This window comes from Pantherophis guttatus, chromosome 2 (assembly GCF_059756535.1).
Source record: "Pantherophis guttatus breed Tessera chromosome 2, ASM5975653v1, whole genome shotgun sequence".
NCBI classification, from domain to species: Eukaryota; Metazoa; Chordata; class Lepidosauria; order Squamata; family Colubridae; genus Pantherophis; species Pantherophis guttatus.
The window spans coordinates 32,564,795-32,586,561 of record NC_142064.1 but is presented as its reverse complement, the minus strand read 5'-3'; the positions used below and the strand labels follow the sequence as shown (position 1 = coordinate 32,586,561).

Below are 21,767 nucleotides of genomic sequence, written 5' to 3'. Positions count from 1 at the left end.
TTTTTTTAACTTTTAAAAGCATTTTTTCTACAACCTCTTCGGCCGAAAAAATGCTTTTAAAAGTTAAAAAAAAAGCCTCTGATGATTGCGCGGCTTAGCTGTTATCGTCAGAGGCTTTTAAAAGCATTTTTTTCTGCAACCTCTTCAGCCGAAGAGGTTGTAGGGAAAAAAAATGCCTTTAAAAGCCTCTGGCGATCCCAGCTGAGTTGCCTGATCATCAGAGGCTTCTAAAAGCATTTTTTTCTGCAACCTCTTAAGGTTGTAGAAAAAATGCTTTTAAAAGTTAAAAAAAAAAGTTGGCCATGCCCACCCAGTCACATTACCCCCCCAAGCCACGCCCACAAAATAAGCCACGCCCACAGAACCGGTAGTAAAAAAAATGTAGAACCCACCCCTGATTCAGACCCTTGGCAACTGGCTCATATTTATGATGGTTGCAGTGTCCCTGACAAGCAAAGCCAATAGGAAAGCCAGATTCACTTAATAACCATCTTACTAAGTTAACAATTACAATGATTCACTTAACACCTGCAGCAAGAAAGGTCATAAAATGGGACAGAACTCACTTAACAAATGTCTCGCTTAGCAACAGAAATTTTGGACTCAGTTGTGCTTGTAAATCGAGGGCTTACTACACCATTTTTAGTCCATTTCCTGGATGGACAAAACAAATTCTATAAACTTTGGCAAATAAAGTTCTTCAAATAACTCTTGCCATTGCTAAGTTAGCAACAGTAGCCTGAAGAAATCAAGATTTTTTGATAGCAAATAGACTGGGCATGATCACAGGCCTTTTTATGGCATACATTATATTGCGTTTTTATGTTTGTGTTGTCTGGAGCCTGTGACCTATACACTAATAAAGATAATTCATTCATTCAAACACTCCTCCTTCTTCAAACACCAACATGTATGCTTATACTGATAAGACAACAGCAGGAGTGTTTTGCTCTTGAACCTCTATTATTTATTTTGATCTGCTATTATTAGATCATAACTAGGTACTTGTAGCTACATAGCAGCATGTGCAAGTTAAGTATATAAAATATTACCTTAAAAATTTCTGATGTGTTTCTTTTCAATACAGCTAATATATTACATTCACTTTTCTGTTTCCCATTGCCAAATTATTTATTTTTCTACCAAGACAGGTAGTCTTTACTTAAGGATTGGTTGTTTAATGACCATTCAAAGTTACAACCTACTTCAAAAAAGTTATTTATGACTGTCCTCAAATTTATAACTGCTGCCCATCCACAATGATCACTTAATACTTCAGTCCATTAATACTTCTCCACAGGGGTGAAATTCCCTTCTCTTCCCTACTGGTTCGCAAATGTGTGAGCACCCTACATGAACTCCTAGAAACTAGAAATATGCTTTGCAAACTAATGCTATTATACTTTACATGTTTTAATCTAATCATGTAAAATGCTTCACAGCAGACACCAAAATAAACAAAGATTTGTATAATGGACCTGCACAAACTGGGGAGGTGGGATCCCAGTATGGTAAAATTAATAAATAAGAATAAATAAGTAAAGATACGCACACACAGGCTCTCACAAAATCTATATGCAATACTATATTTACAATTGCGATGAAAAGAAAATGCTGTACAGTTACACAAAGCTAAACCTTTACTGAATCAGTCCTTCTGACATTCCTAGCATCTGCTCACGAACACTTTTACCAATCTGTCAGCTTTATTAAATAAAAAGGTTTTCAAATCGTTCCTAGATGTACCAAAAGACAAATGGTGCCAGGAAGTAGAAAAAGAATCCCATACTGTAATTGAGCACCCAGATCCTGAAATCCATACAAATAAGATAGAATAATACTCAAAAAGGACATGGAAAGAAGCACTTATCCTATTGTAGAAATAGGCTCATTCCAGGAGAGGAGCTGAGCAGGTAACAGGGAAAAGCTTTTTTTAACAGTATTTATGTGTTATATGTTAACTGCAGGCCTTTAAATTCTAGCGTCAAGATTCTAAATGTATTTGTAGTAAGAAAATATAGGAAAAACAAGGTAAGGTATAGTAAAGATTGGGATAATTGAATAGACAAGGAAAGACCCATTCATAAACAGCTGCAGTACAATAGTCAAGGTAGAAGATCATTAGAGCCAAAACTAGTATTTGTACATTGTCAGTGGACAGGAACTGCCAAATTCAACAGATGTTTAATAAGTGAAAATGATACACAAGCCCATTCTCACAATAGATACCCAAAAGTAAAACACATCAATTATTAGGAGAAGCCCAAGGCTTCTGGCTACTCCAACAGAACCAGGTGTTGGTGTTGATGTGTTTAGATTTGCTAAGACCAACCAAAATGATTCTATGCAATTTTTAAGAAAGAACATGACCGTTTATAATAAAACAGCATTCCCAGTATTTTCAGAACTTTGAATAAAGCAAAATCCTTACATGTTGTCAATACAGTTTGGTGGGTTACATACCAATAACTAAAAATTGCGACTACCCTGTTTCCCCCAAAATAAGATATCCCCTGATAATAAGCCCAATCGGGCTTTTGAGCGCATGGCAATAAGGCCAAGCGCTTATTTCAGGGTTCAAAAAAAATATAAGACAGGTTCTTATTTTGGGGGAAACACGGTAGTAAAATAATTTAAATGATGAAATATGTTCAGCAATTGATTATGTGCCATCAACTCACTGTTATCTCTGAGTGGCCACATAGATAAATATTCTATAGGACAATCACTTCCTAAAATGGTTTTTCAGGTCTTCTATGTTGCATCATCACCACTGTAACTGAATCCATCCATCTTGCTGCTAGTCATCCTCTTTTTATATTTTCTTCCCCCCAACCAGAGCCTTTTTCAGACAACTAAATCTTTGCATAATGTGTCCAAAGTTAATTTAAACTGCTCATTTTTGATTGGAGTGAGAATTCTGGGTTGATTTGTTCAATGATCCATGTGTTTGTTTGCCTATCTCAGGCATTTTTTTAAATACCAAGGTTCAAAACATCAACACTCTTCCTATCCTACTTCTTCATAGTCCAACTTTCACTTTTATATAGTGTCATAGGGAATACTACAGTTTGAATTATTCTGATCTTTGGAGATACAGACACATCAAAGCATCTGACTTATCTTCTCCAAAGCTTTCATGGCTGCTCTACCAAATATTAATCTGTGACATTTATTTATTTATATTCTACCTGTATTATTTTTATAAATATCTATATATAGGCAGCAAAGATATCTAGTCCTCCTCTGTCGTCCTCTTTTCCCCACAACTACTCCTCTATAAAGGAGGTTGGCCTGAGAGACAGAGACTGGACCATGGTCACCCAGCTGGCTTTCATGCCTAAGCCAGAGCTAGAACTCACAGTCTCCTGGTTTTAGTCTGATTCCTTCGTTACTAGACCAAAACATTTATTAAATGCTTGTTTTTCTATTATTGATAGTTGAACCTAAAAGGCAGAAGCTATCCACCACCTTAATATCTTCTATGTCAATTCCAATGCTGGTTCTTATACTAGTTATTAGTTTGATCTTCTTTTTATTTAATTTTAGCCCTATTTTTTTCAATGTGCTTCTTGACATTTATTACTAGAGCTTGTAGATCCTTTGCATTTTTGGCTGTGAGAGTAGCATGAAAAAAAAATCTTAATTTAGAAATCAACAATGCAATCATCCTGATTATTAACTATTAAAGTAGTTAAATTCTACAATTGAAATTAAGCACAATACCTTATTTTAAGAATCAAGATCTGTTTATAGTAGTAATTCTGTACTTTGTCTTTATATGACCTTTAACAAGCATTCCTCTAAGACAATATACTATAAACAGCATTTATTTTGATTTGAATAAACCAGATTTAGGATCTAGGAACAATTTGCGATCACAAGTCTGAGCAATAGAGGTATTGTGCTATTTAATTTCATGTGAGTGTGTATACATATATTTACCACACCCCTCTGTGTCCAGTGCTTTACAGAATTTAGACGCATAATAATCTACATTTGCTATAGTGAAAAGAAAACCCCCTGTATTTGCTATAGTCAAAAGAGACATTGCACATGGACGTATCCAATGTTCTGTCCCCGTACCATGCACACACCCAACCAGCCAGCCGAGGGTTAAATAAACTCTTCAAACACTCAACGTCAGTGATAAGGAACTTGGCAGCAACTCCGTGGCTGCCTGCCAAGAATTTTTACTCCGATAACACAGACAAAAATACACACAGTTTGAATAGTCCAGTTTGTAATTAAATCCACAGCAAATAAGTGTTGTGTCCAAAGGTGCAAAGTGCCTCGCCAGAGATTAGCTTTGTCCGTCACAGAGTCCGAATGGCCACCACACTCCCTTTTATAGCCTTTGGGGTGTGGTCCAGTGACTCAGCTAATCTCTGGCACGCCTTCCCCTCTGTTGCACACGCTTCTCCCTGCGCCTCTGGCGAGGGTCCAGCCAGCATTTATTTTCACTGTCCACCTGTGGCTGCGGGGACGTGCTTGGCTCTGAGCCTATCGTTTGGCCTTCGGTGTCCTCGGCAGGCATTGCCAGAGAGGAGGGTCCTGGAGAGGGAGGCCTTGCCAACTCCTCGCCCTCACTCTCAGAGTCTGCATGGGTCGATAGCCCAGGCTCAGGCAACGGAGCCACAACATCCAATGAAAACAGAACTGCAGCCAGATACCTAAAGATGACCAGGTATTTCAACCTACATACCCTCTTTGTAATGTTCCACACAACAGAACAATAGTGTATTCAGGCTGCCATCTAGAGTGGAAAGCAAACTAACTTGTTTTGGCTCAAAAATGAGCGGCATCTGCATGTGTATGTGCATTAATAAAGAACATAATATTAAAAAAATAAATACAAAAGTTAGATAAATTGTGAATTCCCAAGTTATTACTTGTGAAAACTTAACATTAGGGGGAAAAACAAAATGAATTAATATGAAAAAATATATGGCAGAATGTTTTAAAAACATAGCTAACATTATTGGTTGGTTCTGCAACCCAACAAGACAGGCACAGACTTTAGAGGATAATTACAACTGCAGAAAAAACAATTGCTACCAACCTGCCTTCCATTGAGGACCTGTATACTGCACGAGTCAAAAAGAGGGCTGTGAAAATATAGACCCCTCGCATCCTGGACATAAATTGTTTCAACTCCTACCCTCAAAACGACGCTCTAGAGCACTGCACACCAGAACAACTAGACACAAGAACAGTTTTTTTCTCGAATGCCATCACCCTGCTAAACAAATAATTCCCTCACTAAGTCTGCACTACTATTAATCTTCTCATCGTTCCTATCACCCATCTCCTCCCACTTATGACTGAATGACTGTAACTTTGTTGCTTGTATCCTTATGATTTATATTGTTTGTTTCCTAGTATGATTTGATTGCTTATTTGTACCCATGACTATCATTAAGTGTTGTACCTTATGATTCTTAACGAATGTATCTTTTCTTTTTATGTACACTGAGAGCATTTGCACAAAAGACAAATTCCTTGTGTGTCCAATCACACTTGGCCAATAAAGAATTCTGTTCTGTTCTGTTCTGTTCTGTTCTGTTCTGTTCTGTTCTGTTCTGTTCTATTTCTATTCTATTCTATTCTATTTTATGTAAGATACTCAACAGCAGCAATAAAACTTACTTAAGAACATGAAAAATGTTTTTTTTTAATTTACTCAATTTCTATATCCGTGAGGAGATTGCAACTGGGCTGTGGAAACAGAAGGTGAGTGTGCACGCACATCTTCAAAGCGGGTGACCTTGTGCACACGCATTCTATTTCCTTGAGCGTCAGACGCGTATGCAAACCAGTCATGCAAATGGAGCTCTGGGTGTGTGTAAAGGTCAACCATCCTTACTTCAGTTGCTAATCCTACACAGGTTGCATTCTCACAGTCTTTAGGTTTATCTGTTCCAATCAGAATCTGTCCACCTAACATGGACTAGATATGAAGTGGCATTGTAGGGTCTATCTCCAAGAGATCCAGAAGAAAGAGATTCATAGAGTAGCTTTCAAAGTAGTAGTCTTCTCATTGTATAATATATTGCTACCTGCACACAAGTTCATCTTCCTGTAATTTAGGATATCTTTTTCAAAAGATCTTTAAACTGGAAGGTTCTGAATAGCCAGAAGTAATGGAGGATTAATTAGCTGTTATTGATTCTATTATAGCAATTATATTTGTTACATGTTTGTAAAAATAAGCTAGTAAAATTCAGTAAACAGGTTGCACTAAAACTGATTAATAAATGAATACATCCGAGAAATTGTATAATATTTAATGAACAAATATTTTATCATATATGACTCATAAAATTCTAAAGAGCCTTGGTGGTGCAGCGGACTAAGTGCTGTTATGTAGCACTTAGCTGCCAGCTGCCTGCAATTAGTGCGAGTTCAAATCTTACCGGGCTCAAGGTTGACTCAGCCTTCCATCCTTCCGAGGTAGGTAAATTGAGGACCCGGATTGTGGGGGCAATAAGATGACTTTGTAGAAACACCGCTTATGGGGGGAGTCATAAGCCCTAATAAGCAGGTATATACAAAAAGAATGAAGGCTATTGCTATAAGTGCATTGTAAGCCATCCTGAGTCTTCGGAGGAGGGCGGCATATAAATTGAACTAATAAATAAATAAATAAATAAATAAATAAATAAATAAATAAATAAATAAATACACACACACACACACACACACACACACAAACAAACAAACAAACATTAGAGGGAGAGCCAGTTTGGTGTAGTAGTTAAGGCATCTGCCTACAAATAGGGAGGCTTTGAATTCTAGTCCTATTTTAGGCATAAAGCCAGCAAGTCACTGTCTCTCAGTCCTAGAAAAGAGGCAGTGGAAATCTTGCCACAAAACTGCAGGAACTAGTCTGGGCAGTTGACATGAGTCAACACTGACCTGAAGACACCAAAACAATAGAAAACAAAACAAAAAAATACCCAGAGAAAAGCAAAACACATTTAGGCCACAGTATGGAAGTTTTGGGTACATTTCAGTCTGCTAATAAGAAAACCAAAATAGACCTAGAGAACAGGTGGCCTACAAGTGTTCCAAAAAATTTTGTGATATCTATCAGGAGTTGCAAAATTGAAATATTTTAGAAAGTACATGTCAGGGCACTATATTTAATAGTACTTTATAGCCATCCATATTATAAACTACAACCCTGGAGAGCTAACAAGACAAAAAAGCAACCACTATAACAACTCCTGGCACCCCAGGACAATACCCCAGGACAATACGATTATCAACATATCTCCTTATTTCCTCATTTGACCCTGATGCTTGTGGGGAGAGCCATACGTGTTTGGCGGTTTCTTTGTTCAGCATAATGTAGCAGGTTCCACAGACTTCTTTCATATTCACTGATCTGGGTATGTAATGTAGTTTCAAAAAAAACCAACAGCTTATCCTGCGTTTGCAAATTTGCATTCAGAAATATGACTCACTTTCAAGTGGGGTTTTAAAATCACTTTTAATATACAAAAAGCCAATAAAATTGGTAAGCTTTCTAATCCTAGCGTTGTGTCATTTCTAAGTCCTGTATCCAGCAGCAGTAAATAAATACTGCCTTTAGAAGTGAAGGTCAGGAGGGTCTGCTAATACTGCCTAAGGAGTATCAATATTGCCAAAAGTACCTTTTGTTATGTCAACAATTTCAATCATATGTGAAGAGAAGAAGGTGAATGTTCTGCTTATTCATACAAGAGCCTTGGTGGTGCAGCAGACTAAAAACTGCTGTTAAAGTAGTACTTGGCTGCCAGCTGCTTGCAGTTACTGCAAGTTCAAATCTCACCAGGCTCAAGGTTGACTCAGCCTTCCATCCTTCCGAGGTAGGTAAAATGAGGACCCGGTTTGTGGGTGCAATAGTTTATTGTGCAATAAGCTGACTTTGTATAAAAAGAATACTGCTTGGGGGGGGGGGGGGGCGGAAAGCCCTACTAAGCAGGTATATACAGAAGTATGAAGGATATTGCTTAAAGCATTGTAAGCTTTAAGTCTTCGGAGAAGGGCGGCATATAAATCGAACTAATAAATAAATAAATAAATACGATCTGTTTTTACGCGGAAGCGCTTTTGAATGCTGTGCAGAATCTACAGCTGATGCAGGATGCAACTGCCTGGTGGACTGTTAACTTATGAAAACATACTCAACAACACAGATTGCCAGCTTATTTCTAGTATAATTTAAAGGGCTAGAAATCATCTAAAAGCACTCTAGCCTTTGAGAGCATACTTTGGACACACTGCTCAGGTTTCATAGTGCTATACATCATGATGCCAGAAGGAAAAAAGAGGTCTAGCATTTGCACTTTTCTCACATTCTGGACACACTAGATTGTATTTAATAGATTTTTTTTAAGTGTTTGCTTGTCTTTTTGAGGGGAGGAGAATTTCTCTTTTCAGAGCAAAAACACCTTTTCATGGTGGGCATTTAATCAAAGAGGCAGCTGTCCTTTTAAATTAAAACTGATGGAATAGAGATAGCTACCCATCATAAGGCAAAAAAGTGGAAATACAAAAATTAAGTGGACCATGATAATACAGTATCTGCTATATGAGATAATCTTATATATGGCTAAACATTTTGCTCCAAACTAATATTGCTAACGATTGCTTGCAAAAAAACAGAGCTGGAAAAAAATATATACAATATCCTTAGTTTATTTTCTTACACAGTAAATGCTCATTTTCCTTGCATTTCTTCTATTATACTGCTGACTGTTTTCTTCAGATTCAGAGATATAAATTGTAAAACTTATTTCATTGAAGTCACTACTCTACATATTTGTTGGAATAATGGCCGCTTAGATCTCCTGGAATTGGTGAGCAGTTTTTGTATCAGTAAATAATTTAAACAAAACCCTTTTTTAAAGCCTCTGAATGCTAAATTGTAAGTAAATAGCAGATTTATACAGCACATATGAAATTCTGTATGACAATTGTAATTCCCTTTTCCACAACGGACCTTAACCAACAGTTCCAACTCTTTGCAACAATCTAGTGGTATCGTGTCAAACTCGATTTCATTGAGCAGGGGTATCAAATTTGATTTCATTGAGGGCCAAATCAGGGTTGGGTTTGACCTTGGGGGACAGGGTGGGCATGGCCAAGGTGGGCATGGCCAGCTTGACGTTACTCATGTTGGGGGCATCTCTGATGGCGCATGTGCTCTGCCAGCAAAAATGGGCTCCCAAGCTCCATTTTCGGCTGCAAAGGCCTCCTGCAACCCTCTGCCAGTGAAAATGGAGCTCTGGAGTGCCACAAGCAGCCATCCCGAGATCCATTTTCGCTGGCAGAAGCCCCATGCCGGTCCTTTGCTGTTTCCAGGATGGCCCTGTGGGCCAGGTCTAAGCAACCTGTGGGCCAGATCTGGCCCCCAGGCCTTGAGTATGACACCCCTGATATAGAGGATTACGGTTTGGGACATATAGAGACTGATCTATTTTGTAAAAAATGTATGTGTAACTCTGAGTCTTCCCTTCTCCGTTCTACAGCTTTCAAAGGAATTTGCCACCTCTCTGAGCACTACCAAAACAAACACATTTGGGTTTAGTGTTTCATGGAAAGTTTTAATTCCGTACATGATGGGCTAATCTGGATCCATTGTTTATCCCCCAGAATCAAGCTTCAGATTGAACAAAAGTATTACATATTATTTCCAAAATGAGTGCATCATATCTTTCACACAGCTAATTAGATGAGTCATTTGAGTGGCCAACTTGATTTTTCATTAGCAAATGTTTTCTTTTTAAAAAATATAAACGTCTCTATTATTTATATAACATCTTATGTGCTTTCCATGAACTCATTCATACAGTCATTCCTAATTAGTTTCACAATGATGTATCAACTCTTTTCTTCATTTCTAGAGGCTGCTGGATCTATAATACTGTAATCCCTCAGAATATTGGTTAGGCAAACTGATAGAAATCCATTTCAGTAATTTAGAATTCCATCTAAGCAGAAAAGGACATTTGCCTAAACACAATGTTTTGCAAACTGCATCAAAATGCTCTTTTCTCCAAACTTTTTATAATATGTGAGGCGATTCTTTGATATAAAGTAGCTAATGACAGCATATATTATACATGCACAACTTCAAAAGTGATTTCAGAAAAGTAATTCTGCTATTGTATGTTGCTATTACTAGTATTGTATCTTATATCAATATCTCAGGCTATCATAAATACAATGCTCATAATTTTCAGACTATTTAAATATTCTGAACAAAATTTGAATTATTAAATGTTTGCACTGAGAGCTATTTGCACTGAGAGCTATTGCCTGAATGATAAAATTTAATACAATGCATTTTCTGGAAACATATTCTTTGGACCAAGAAATGCTTCATGGTATTCTAAATATACTGGCTCCAGAATAAACCATTGGCACAGAGATTACTGAAATGAGTATTAAACATGCTCAATTTTCTTTACTGTGATAGGTAAACTAGACTATTACTAGTTTTCAAGAAATCAATCTGTATTTATTTCATTTTCCTAATCCAAGCACATTGCTAACATTTCCGATTCTGCCCTTGTACTTTTGGCATTCGTGTAGAATAGTTTACTTTAGCGCATATATGCATATATAAATAGTTCAATTATTCAATTTCTCCTTTCCTACAATGTGGAAAGAAGAAAACTACAACAATGGAAGTATAGTTGCTTACCTCCAAAAATGAAAAGCGAACAGAGGACTGCATGGACTGCAGGGGCTGGTTGGGGTTGGGCTCAGACTTCTTGGGGTGAGACTGAAAGTTAAAATAATGTCATCTCTAGTGATAGAAAACCATTAAAAGCTCTAGTTTGACTGAATTCAGAGGATTAGTTCTAGTGACTCCTCTGAATAATAATAATAATAATAATAATAATAATAATAATAATAATAATAATAATAATAATGAAACATACTAAAGGAGTATGAGCTTAAGGACAATCAACAATAGGAATCTGTTTTCTCTATTATGAAAAAAAGCATACTAAAATAAAGATTGCAATGTCTATTTTTAATATTTCTCTGATAATCCCATTTTTGCACTGAGGAGAAAACTGTATTAAGCATGCAAATATTTTTATTATTAAAAAATTCAAATACTTTTTCAAAAAAAAGTATTTAAAAATATAATAATTTTCAGTCAAGCACTGATTCTGAATTTCCATATCTAAGAGAACTTTAAGAAAAGTTTTCTGTTAGAAATATCATGCCTCAGTTTTAATCGCTCTAAGTAGCATGCTGCACTGCGTAAACTGTGAATTAAGTATTAATAATTACATCTATTGAATAAGGAAAAGAAAAAATCAAAACAATGCAAATAAAAATTTTAAAATAAGTAGTAAACTTCAAAAATGTTCTTTTTAGCTTTTGAGAATGCCATTTGTGAAAAATACATTCCAACAACAACTACAGTATCACACACACACACATTTAATTTTAATACATTATTGAAAATATTTTATCTGCATTTCAAAGTGTCTTATAAAGTTAGTAAGTATAATCATATACTGCTTGGGTTCAAATCACTGAGGTGAACTTAAGCATTTCTGATTGTTAAATTATAAACTTTGATCATTTCATTTAACTTCTATATTTGACAAAAATGTTTTATAGCGACAATTTTCTTAATGTTTTAGCATTTCTCCAGATTAGTTTTGTACTTAGCCATGATAACAATGGTTCAGAAATCACACCAACTTAACTACCTATAGAAAAAGATTAATTAACATCCAAATAAAAATAATGAATAATATTATTTAGTAGAATTAAAGTAACTGGAAAAGGAAATTTGCAAGGACATCAATTCTTATAAGATTGTTTCAGCATTAATAATGAAAAATGTACAAGGGGATTGAGATCCATTTTTTGTTTAAAATCCTAAAGTTTACCAAGTAAACATTTGTATTAAAATTTGAGATTAGATGCTTAAAAATGTCTATTAATAAACTGATTTACTTATAAGTATTGGGACAGAAAATGAAGGTGGGAACAATATTTCCTCCCAAGAAATTTAAATTTGTCCCAAGCACTGAGTGTCTAAAATTATAGCCATATAATTAATATATAACCAATAAACCATGCTGCAATAAGTTGTTTCCAAATATTATTTACAATTAATAGAATCTTATTAATCCATACACAGAAGTATTGAAGACTTACTCTTCAATAAACTGATATAAAATTACAGCCATTATAAATAAATATATTTAAAATCAATGTTTTGTAATACAGTTATCTGAAATATAAAAGCCAGCAGAATATCCTCTTTAAAGCAATATTACTTTTCATTAGTTATAACTCAAAGAAATTGATACTGCATGTAACAGCAGGAATATATGAAATAGTCTCTAGATACCCAAAATTCATTCAATAGCCTATGGTTAAATAGCTTAAACTACAGATAACCTGTTCTTTTTGCACAATAACACAACTGATATTTAAATCAGTAATAAATCACTACCAACATGAAATCTTAAGAGAATATTTTATTTATGTACATATGCACACAGGCATATAGTTATATACCCATGCAGTAAATTTTGAAACTCAAAATTAAATGTATTTAAGTTTTTGGCTGTTTAAATAGAAGAAATATACTTATACTTTTGACAGAGATGGCCATCATGGTCTATAATGCACTATGAATATATTTATATAATTGTTTTATAAATGGAAGCTAGAATCACACAAATGAATCTATCATTTCTAGAAGATAGTAAGAAAAGCCTTTACTCGGCCAAATATATTTAACTTAAAGTCTCTAATACCAAATAAAAATGTCACAATACAATATAGTTCAAGAATATTCTGCTGCTCAGTAAAAAGAAGAAAGAAAAGAAATCATATTTAATGATTTTTCACAAATAGCATTCCTCTTCTGCTCTAATTTCTTACAGAGCTCTCTATATTATTCACTAGGAAAAAAAGGCCTTTCAAAAATACGCAGCATTTGGATAAACAAATAGTAACCAATTTGGGGGGGTGGGGTGGAGGATGATAGACAGAAAAGGATCACCGTGGCCTACAGAAGGATGGTCTCTCTTAATACATTTATGATGCCCAGATTCATGCATTCAGATACAGCAAATTTAAATATGCAGTATCGTTTAAAATATCCTGCAATATCACTGCTTTAGAGAAACACATTTGAAGCTAAAGCAACTGCAGTACATTTTAAAAATGTTCCTGCAACCTAAAGCTGCAGTGCTTTTAGCCTGTCAGCATAAACGCATGTAAAATAAGCTCGTGCCATGCAGAAAGCATTAAAATATTAAAAGGCAGACAATACTTACTCCAAGGTCAGCCCTGGAATTTGCAGCCTTTCCCGTTGGGCTTTCATGGCTGTTAGGTTAACACATTCTACTGTAACCATGACAAACATTCAGTGGCAGCATCCTGGTGATGACAGAGAGCCCAAATGAGCCATTATAAAGGAATGGTCTAACAAACTCTTGGGGGAGGAAGCTCTGTAAATTTGGGTCCTTCCACTTCTAGCTGTCATGAAAAAATGTCAGCTGCTTTCGTCTAGATTAACAACCAAGTGCAGTGCACTGATTTAGCTAGCAGCAAGAAAGCTTCCAATTTGAATATCAAGCTACTCATTTCCAATGTTCTAACAAGCATTGCTTGGCATAAATAGTTAGAGGACAAAGAGCCACAAAAACTATTAGATTTTTTTTAAAAAAAAAAGAAAGAAAGAAAAAGTGCAGTAAAAAGATTACTCTTTAACAGAGCTAACAGTCGTCACAATCTTATCAAATAAGAGAAAATCATAGGAAGATAAGATCTGCTCTTTCTCTTCACATGCAGCAGATTAAAGTTTTAGAGAGCAATGCAGGATGTTGAAACATCGTAATTCCTTATTTGTGATTCAAATAAGTCATCTTTCTTAAATAACCTCATTCAAACAACAAGATGTGCTAAGCAAAGATTCAACAGGAAAGTAATTAATGGAATGGAACAGGACTATTTTGTTTTGCTTTGTTCCAAATATGGCACAAGGAATAAGAACAGGAAAAAGCAAGGTTGAGAGTTTTCTTGGTGACCAGTTTTGCAAATATCAGTGATGGTAGATGTGGTTGTGAGAGAGGGAAGATACTGAAAAAATCAGGGCGAGCAGGTTGGTAGGATATGTTGCTCTGGGACACTGGTGACAGTGAGGATGAGAGAAAGGCAGAGACAAGGAAGGAAGGAACCAAAAGGATCTGGGAGAAGGCAGGATAGACGGATGATCCATAGTGGAACACCAGTAGCAGCCCCATCCATACCAGTTTAAGGGGAGAGTTTTTCATACCAATTGGTCTCACAAAAAGGGAGGGAAAGCAAACCTAGGATAATACAGTACAGTAATTGATTCCCTTAAATTGCCCTGCAATAATAAATCTCTAAGAACAGTTGGGAAGACAAATTATAACTCAGCTATTGGGATAATGCAAATTACACCAGCATAGTTTACAGTTTAATGTACTGCAGAGGAATGTACATTAAGGTGGCCATGAGGAAGGCTTGAGTGGCATGTTATAGTGTTATTTTATCTTTCCTATTATAGAACAAAAGAGGGTAAGAATGAAGACAGGCATGCCTTTCACCAGATTTCTAGTAAGGACAGGATATTATAAAACAAAGATATAAGTACTGTATAAAGATTTTTTAAAGCAGCTAAAAATCAGAAATGTGCATGTTTTATGCTTCATAAACTTTAACAATCATATATGATAACATTGGTCCAAGGTTATTTTCAGCTTTTTACAAGACCCTCTGCAACTTGCAAGAGTTTTATTTATCCAATGAGCACTGTTCCTGAATCCTTGAGGAGATATTGCAAATCATTCTCCAAAGGATGGAAATGACTTCTGATTCTCCAACTGATTTGATTTTTTGTTTTCATATACTGGATTCCCCCAATCCTGCTAAGCTTACTCTTTTATTTATTAGAGAAAAAAAATCTAGGACTGTCCATATTATATAAAATAAAATTAGATAGCTAATAACAAATATACAAATTATAAAGTATGCAAGTTTAAAAACAAACAAAACTCTCACATACCACCAGACATCTTCATTAATAAGGGTTTGTTGATGTAGCTCTGTGTGTGTGTGTGTGTGTGTGTGTGTGTGTGTGTGTGTGAGAGAGAGAGAGAGAGAGAGAGAGAGAGAGAGAAATGGATATCAGTATCTACTGGAGCAATTACACATTCACCATTGGGTAGAGCTGTATAGACTGTCCTGTAGAAACTTAAGACATCACTCCTAATTAGCTGATAATGAGATCAGAACCCCCCCCCCACCTCCCCCTGTATCTGGAAACAAACTGATGGGAGAGGTTGCTGTCACCAAAGTTTTCCTCCTGGGGAAGTCAACCAGCTTTTGATGGCACATCAATTAGCAAGGCTGCCCCCAAGAAACAGCACCCAACTGGGTACAAATTTAGGTTTTTCATCCTCTTTATGTATCTGGAAATTACCTGCTCAAAACTGGGCAACAGCAGCTGGGCAATAAAGATAGCTAAAATGGCTGACAATGCACACAGTTCTTTTCCCAGCAGCTATTCAAAGTGGTGAATTTGATGCTACAGTTTTAACAGTTCTGAGAAGGCACACCTGCCAGACTCTGTACTCTCCGTTGGCCATATGCTGTATATGGCCCAGGTTCTCCATCCTGCCTTTTCCTTAAAAGCTGGCATTTTGATATAACTGTGCTCTCTGCCTGACCATCTTTCAACCCTTCTGGCCACTATAGAAAGTAAAGAAGCTGATCTTGATGGAGATATACAATACCAATACTTAGGCAAAGTTGTGGAAACATTTTTTTAAAGGCCAGAACAATGAGATAATTGCAAGGGAGATGGGTGGTTAAGAATAAAAATTCAGAAGTGGTTTAGGCAGATTCTCTGAAATACATAGAAGATAAATAAGACACTCAGATTTGCAAAATTCTGTTCTTATAAGCTAATCTCAATAAAAAAAATAGGTCTAATGCCCACTGATGAAATGATATTTTCCCTTACAAGCCTAATTAGATACTATAACTTTATTTCAGAGCCAGATTAAAACCCCAAGTTTTCAAATTTTATTAATCACAGTGTTAATTGTGATTTATATATTTCTTGTTAGTATTTTAAATCTATTTTAATGGTTTGTTATTATAGTTTGCTCTAAGATCAAGGGATATAGGATGGATTGTAAATATTTTAAGTTATCTTATTTACTACATAAAATATTTTAAAAAACAGATGAGAAAGCAAAGCACCAAAGAACATAAGAACATTAGCAGTGCTCTGATGGATCCTGGCCCATCTAGTCCAACAGGAGTTTGTTTCAACTCTTCTACTATTAGAGACTGGATAGCCGTCTCTCAGGAATGGTATAGAACAGGGGTGTCAAATTCAATTTCGTTGAGGGCCGCAGAAAATAAGAGAAGAAAATACTTAAGAACTTCAAAGGTGTATAACTCAAAGTACTGTGAATAGTGGGGGAAAGACCTTGCTTTTCTTACATAAAAACCAGAAATTCTGCACAGAAAAACTTGTTGATCTGTCAGCTAAGAAACTGTATCGTTTCTCCTTCTTTAGCTACCATAGTCATAAGTTAGTACTGTAGATGCTTTACTAGGTAAGATCGCCAAATCATATTAAAAAGGAAAATAAGTATTTCCTCAAACATCAAACATTTTCCAACATCTCATTTTTCAGAATCTCCATCTAACCACAACTTTCTAAATCTGTCTCAAGCCATTCATTCCCCATTCATAGATTTCTTTTGATGATTCAATCCTCATTCTTTCTCTGTGGGTGATCCGATTTCCATAAAATGTTTCATTCATAGTGGTCCTTCAATTTTTTTTCTAGGCAGATGGTCACATCATCATTTTCATTTATTCTTGACTCTCCAAATGGTTCAAACTCTTTTTCTTTATCTTCCATCTCATGCATCCGTTCATGTCAACTAATAATTTCTCCCCAAATCACATTCCTTCAAAACGTTGCATCATTTTTTCCAAAAGCATCTCTTTTGGAAAGAGATACATGATCACTATTCAGTTTAGTGTAATACACATTGAACAATATATGGCTTTCCATTCTATGTGCATATTCAACAAATTAGATTACATCATTCACATTTTTTTACCCCCTTTATTCATAATAATTCATTTCATCTTCATTTCTATGCATGCATTCATCAACTCCATTCCACAAGATCGGACCATTTACATATAAATCTTCTTACCTTCTCTTTTAGTTTCAGAAACACAGCATATCTATTTTTCTTTCTATTTTTATACCTGCTTTTGTCATAGAATACTGTTGCATTACAAGTTGCATTACATCTTCCTTATGAAATGTTCATGAATCATCATCCAGAATATTGATCTCTACCTTCTGTCTGGGCATTAGCCAATCAAACAACTCACATAATGTTTCAGTAAAATGAAGAAAAGATGTGCTAAATTATAAGCTATAGTTATAACCATACAAAATGCAACATTCCCTGTACACTGTTAAGATTTTGGCACAACTGGCCAGTATGCTACATTTGCAGTTAGAGCCCCTTTTTTCTCTAAGTATGTTCATAATATCAATTTAAACTAGGATTATTTATCAAGGGATTACTTTGCATGCCAATACACTGTTGTTCACATGTTACCAACTATGAGCTTTATACAATATACTGATATAATAATGCACTTTATTATTTACTAACTGTCAAAAACAGTTTAAAATACACGGACACAGAACAAGTAGCTAACTTTAGGTTTTAGTAACTGTTTTTAAATATACCAAATTTTATAATATTTATTATTACATTAAGTTTCATTAAATCTAGGTCCAACTCATGATTGGTATTTTCACCAAATAACTAAAACTATGTACATTTTCAGAATCAACTTCTTAATAGGGACCACATTTTATTTCCATTTAAAAAAAGAAGTAATGGTTGATATCTACAAATATATGTGAATTGAAGCATAGTGTTATCTTACAACCATATTAGAACCATATTTTAAAAGTATGTTGCCAGTTTTTAATTCAAGTATTTTTAATAGAGTGCAAATTAACAAACTAATTGAATATTTACAATAAAAAGTCTTGATACACTCCCGTTGTCACAATAAAATTGAAGTACTATTGAATATTGGATAAATAATTAAAAATTATTTAAGATTATTATATGCAAATGGAACTTTACATAACAAATCATATTTGACAATGAAGCATACTAAAAAACTAGCATCTGACTTGAAAGTAATATTTTGATAGCTATGAAACTTGATATGTGCATTGGTGAATTTATTAAGATAAGTAAGAATTGTTCCTAGAAAATATAGTCAAATATATTCTAATATATACTGGGTCCTTTCTCTACCAAACAGAACTGCACCACGGAGAGAGAGAGAGAGAGAGAGAGAAAGAGAGAGATTCCAATATGAATAATATATTAGATTAAAATATTTTATCCAATATTCTATCAACTAATTTTTCAATTTATTAAATATATTTTCCTACCTAATCTTCCAAGTATTTTTGTCCACTGACCACAATTTATCACCATGCTAGGAAACAATTAAAAATGAACATTTTAAAGATGAAAGGAGCAACAGATCAGTGCAAAAGATGAAAAAAGTCTATAAGCAAACACAATCTTCAAACATATAAATATACTGAGAAAGTATCTTTGAAGTATCACATAAAGATGGGGAGGTTTGTTTCTTTTTTTTTAATCTATATCTGCTTGATATTTTCTACCGAATTTTATGATTTTCATCTATTCATTCTTGTTAACAATTGCTGGAGACCTTTTACCTATGGAGTATTCTTTCTTTCTCTCTCTCTTTCTTCTTTTATGAGACACCTTTTCAAGAACATGCCTACTGCACAAAAAAGGGGTGACTTGAGAAATACAGAATGTATAGTATAATCTATTGTGTTGCTTCTTTAGTTCCCACCTACAGTTTTCAATTTAGTAAGAATTTCTGACATATTGATTCATATTCACTTTTATTATATTCTGCTACAGACAAAAATAAGGAGCAATTTATTACTAGACAATATGATTACAGAAAATAATAGTTTTTGTCACACTGAATTTCATGCTAATAGTTTTGCTTCAGAAATATTAATTTATTTCCATTATCAGTTGAGATACTACATTTATAACATAAAACAAAAATATTATAGTAAAAATTACCTGAACGGTATTATTCCTTGAGACTGATAATTGGGAAAGATGGCATATTCCATAGCAAATAGAGGAGCATAGCATAGCAAGTATGCTGACAGAGCAGGGGTGTCAAACTCAAGGCCCATGGCCTTGGATCTGGCCTGCGGGGCCACTCTGGAAGCAGCAAAGGACCGGCCCACAGGGCCTCTGCCAGTGAATACAGAGGTTGGGAGGGCTGCGCATGGCCCACCCAATGTCCGTTTTCACTGGCAGAGCACTTGGGCCATCACAGGCGCCCCCGACATGAGTGACATCGAGTGGCCAGGCCCGTGGCCATGCCCATTTGACCCCCCGAGGTCAAATGCAACCCTGATGTGGCCCTCAATGAAATCGAGTTTGACACCCCTGCGATAGAGGATCAAGTATGCAGTTAGAGAATCAAATATACAATCAGCTAATCTTTAAGTAGGGTTTTATATGGAAGAGCTACATTAAGCAGGTAGGAAATGGGCAGCATACTGAAGGGCTTTATTACAATTTCTGAAGCTCCATTCCAGATGAATACTCCAAGACTAGAAAGAACTATTCTAAGACTGAAGAAACCTTTGTAATATATATAAACCTTGACTTACACCATTTGTTACAGTGGCATTGAAAAAAATAACCTACAACCAGTACAGTATCCCAGGTTCATGTGATCAAAAGTTTTGACTTGGCAACTGGTATGTATTTATGATGGTTTCAACATTCTGGGGTCCCGTGATCACCATTTGCAACCTTGTAAGCAGAATAAGTAAAGTCAATAGGAGAAGGTGGACTGGCTTAATGACTGAAACATTCACTTAAAAACTACAGTGATGTGCTAAACAATCATGGCAAAAAAAAATCTTGAAATCGGGTGCAATTCACTTAACAACAGCCTTGCTTAGCAACTGAAAATCTAGTCCTAATTGTCGAGGGCTACCTGAATCCATATTCTTTATAAATAACATATATTTGTACTTTTGTATGCGCTGCTTGAAAATAGGAGATCAGCATAGTCAACAGTTTTAGCTCTAGAACAGGGGTGTCAAACTGACAGCCTGTGGGGCGGATTCGTTACACACAGGCCACACCCACACCAGTTCCGCAAATGGGAAAAACATCGCAAAACGTCAGGTTACGGCAACATGATGCAGCAAGTTTGACACCCGTGCTGTAGAATGTTATCCAGTTTATTTCAGTTGGTTTCCCCAGCAAAAAAAAAAAAAAAAATGTAGAGCTTTTCCTCATGTTTGGAAATATAATTCTTTAACTGCATTTAATTTTGTGTAAGCCTGTTTTTTAAATTTAATTTTGTTTACAAAATCAAGATGAGCACTGTAGTGTTTCATCTTTTCACATATGCGTTTGTTTATTCATTCTCTCAAAATAGTCAAAATAGGCTTCTGCCTTACACATAGAACAGACAAATGAACAACTTATTCAAGTAATTTATTTCCCAAAGGATATATTTGTTGTCAGCCCTATTTTTTTCAATGTGCTTCTTGACATTTCAAACGAATCAATAAATCTGTTAAAACAACTGCATTTTTCTTACCTTATAAGACGCACCTACCTTTTTTGGTGAGGAAAACAAGAAAAAAAAATCTGCCTCTGCCTCCCACCAATTTTGCCTCATTGCAGCAAACAGCAAACAGCCTGCTTTACTTTCATTTTCATTTTCGGGATAGCTTGATTAGCACAAGGAAAAAAAATCTGTTCCAGCAATTTACGTCCTTGCAGCAAGCAGTAGAGGCCTGAGCAAAACAGCTGAGAGCAAAACAGCCGGGAGGCCGATCCAATTAACTTGTGCTAATTAGGCTGTGCTGAATCAGAAAGAAGCTGTTTCTTCTTGCTGCTTGCTACAAGGAGGTAACTGCTGGGAGGCAGAGGCCAAAGGGTGGGGGCCAGTGGGTGAGCGGAGTGTTATGGCTCCGTTACCTGAGCCTGTGTCATCGACAGGAGAGGACTCCGAGAGTGAAGAAGAGGAGTTGGCAAGGCCTCCCTCTCCAGGACCCTCCTCTCTGGCAATGCCTTCGGTGTCCGCCGAAGGGCAAGAGATAGGGCCAGGGCCAAGCACGTCCACGCAGCCACAGATGGACAGTGATGAGGGTAATGAGTCTTGGCTGGACCCACGCCAGCGTCGCAGAGATAAGCACGTGCAACAGAAGGGTGTGCCCGAGATTAGGCTGAGTCACTGGACCACACCCCACAGGATATAAAAGGGAGCGTGGTGGCCAGTCAAACCTTATGACGAACAAAGCTGAAAGCTTCCACGCCATTCTGCATTGCCGGACTTTTGCTTTAAGACTTTGCTGGAGTATCTCTGGACTTGATTAATTCCATAATTATTGAGCTGCTTTCCTTTGATGTATCAGAAGTGGGGAGAAGTTATCTCTCCTCTTTGTAAATAATAAACTCTTGGCAGGCAGCCACTAGGTTGTTGACAAGTTCCGTTATCATAAGGAAAAGGATTTTGCCGGCTGGTTTGGTCTTTAACTCCTGAACATCTGTTGGTGTGTGTGCGTGGGGTTGGGGACAGAACACGGAGCTACATTCAGTATATAA

The 21,767-nt window shown here is 36.0% G+C and overlaps 1 protein-coding gene across 8 annotated transcripts in view; it reads right to left on the bottom strand.

Annotated features, from left to right (window-relative positions):
- MAST4 (microtubule associated serine/threonine kinase family member 4) overlaps nt 1–21,767 on the bottom strand; it is a 199,890-nt gene that overhangs the window by 94,444 nt on the left and 83,679 nt on the right. Inside the window, exons 1-2 of one of the 8 annotated variants that reach the window (XM_034441018.3) lie at nt 13,314–13,395; nt 10,697–10,777 (exon numbers count right to left, since the gene is read on the bottom strand). The exons of 6 other annotated variants lie outside the window; for them this stretch is intronic. In XM_034441018.3, coding sequence (XP_034296909.2) covers nt 10,697–10,777; nt 13,314–13,393 — 161 coding nt within the window. In that variant the 5' untranslated portion in view covers nt 13,394–13,395. Of the gene's footprint in view, nt 1–10,696; nt 10,778–13,313; nt 13,396–21,767 lie in introns of those variants that run through there. One more of the 8 variants, XM_034441020.3, reaches the window with a different exon arrangement.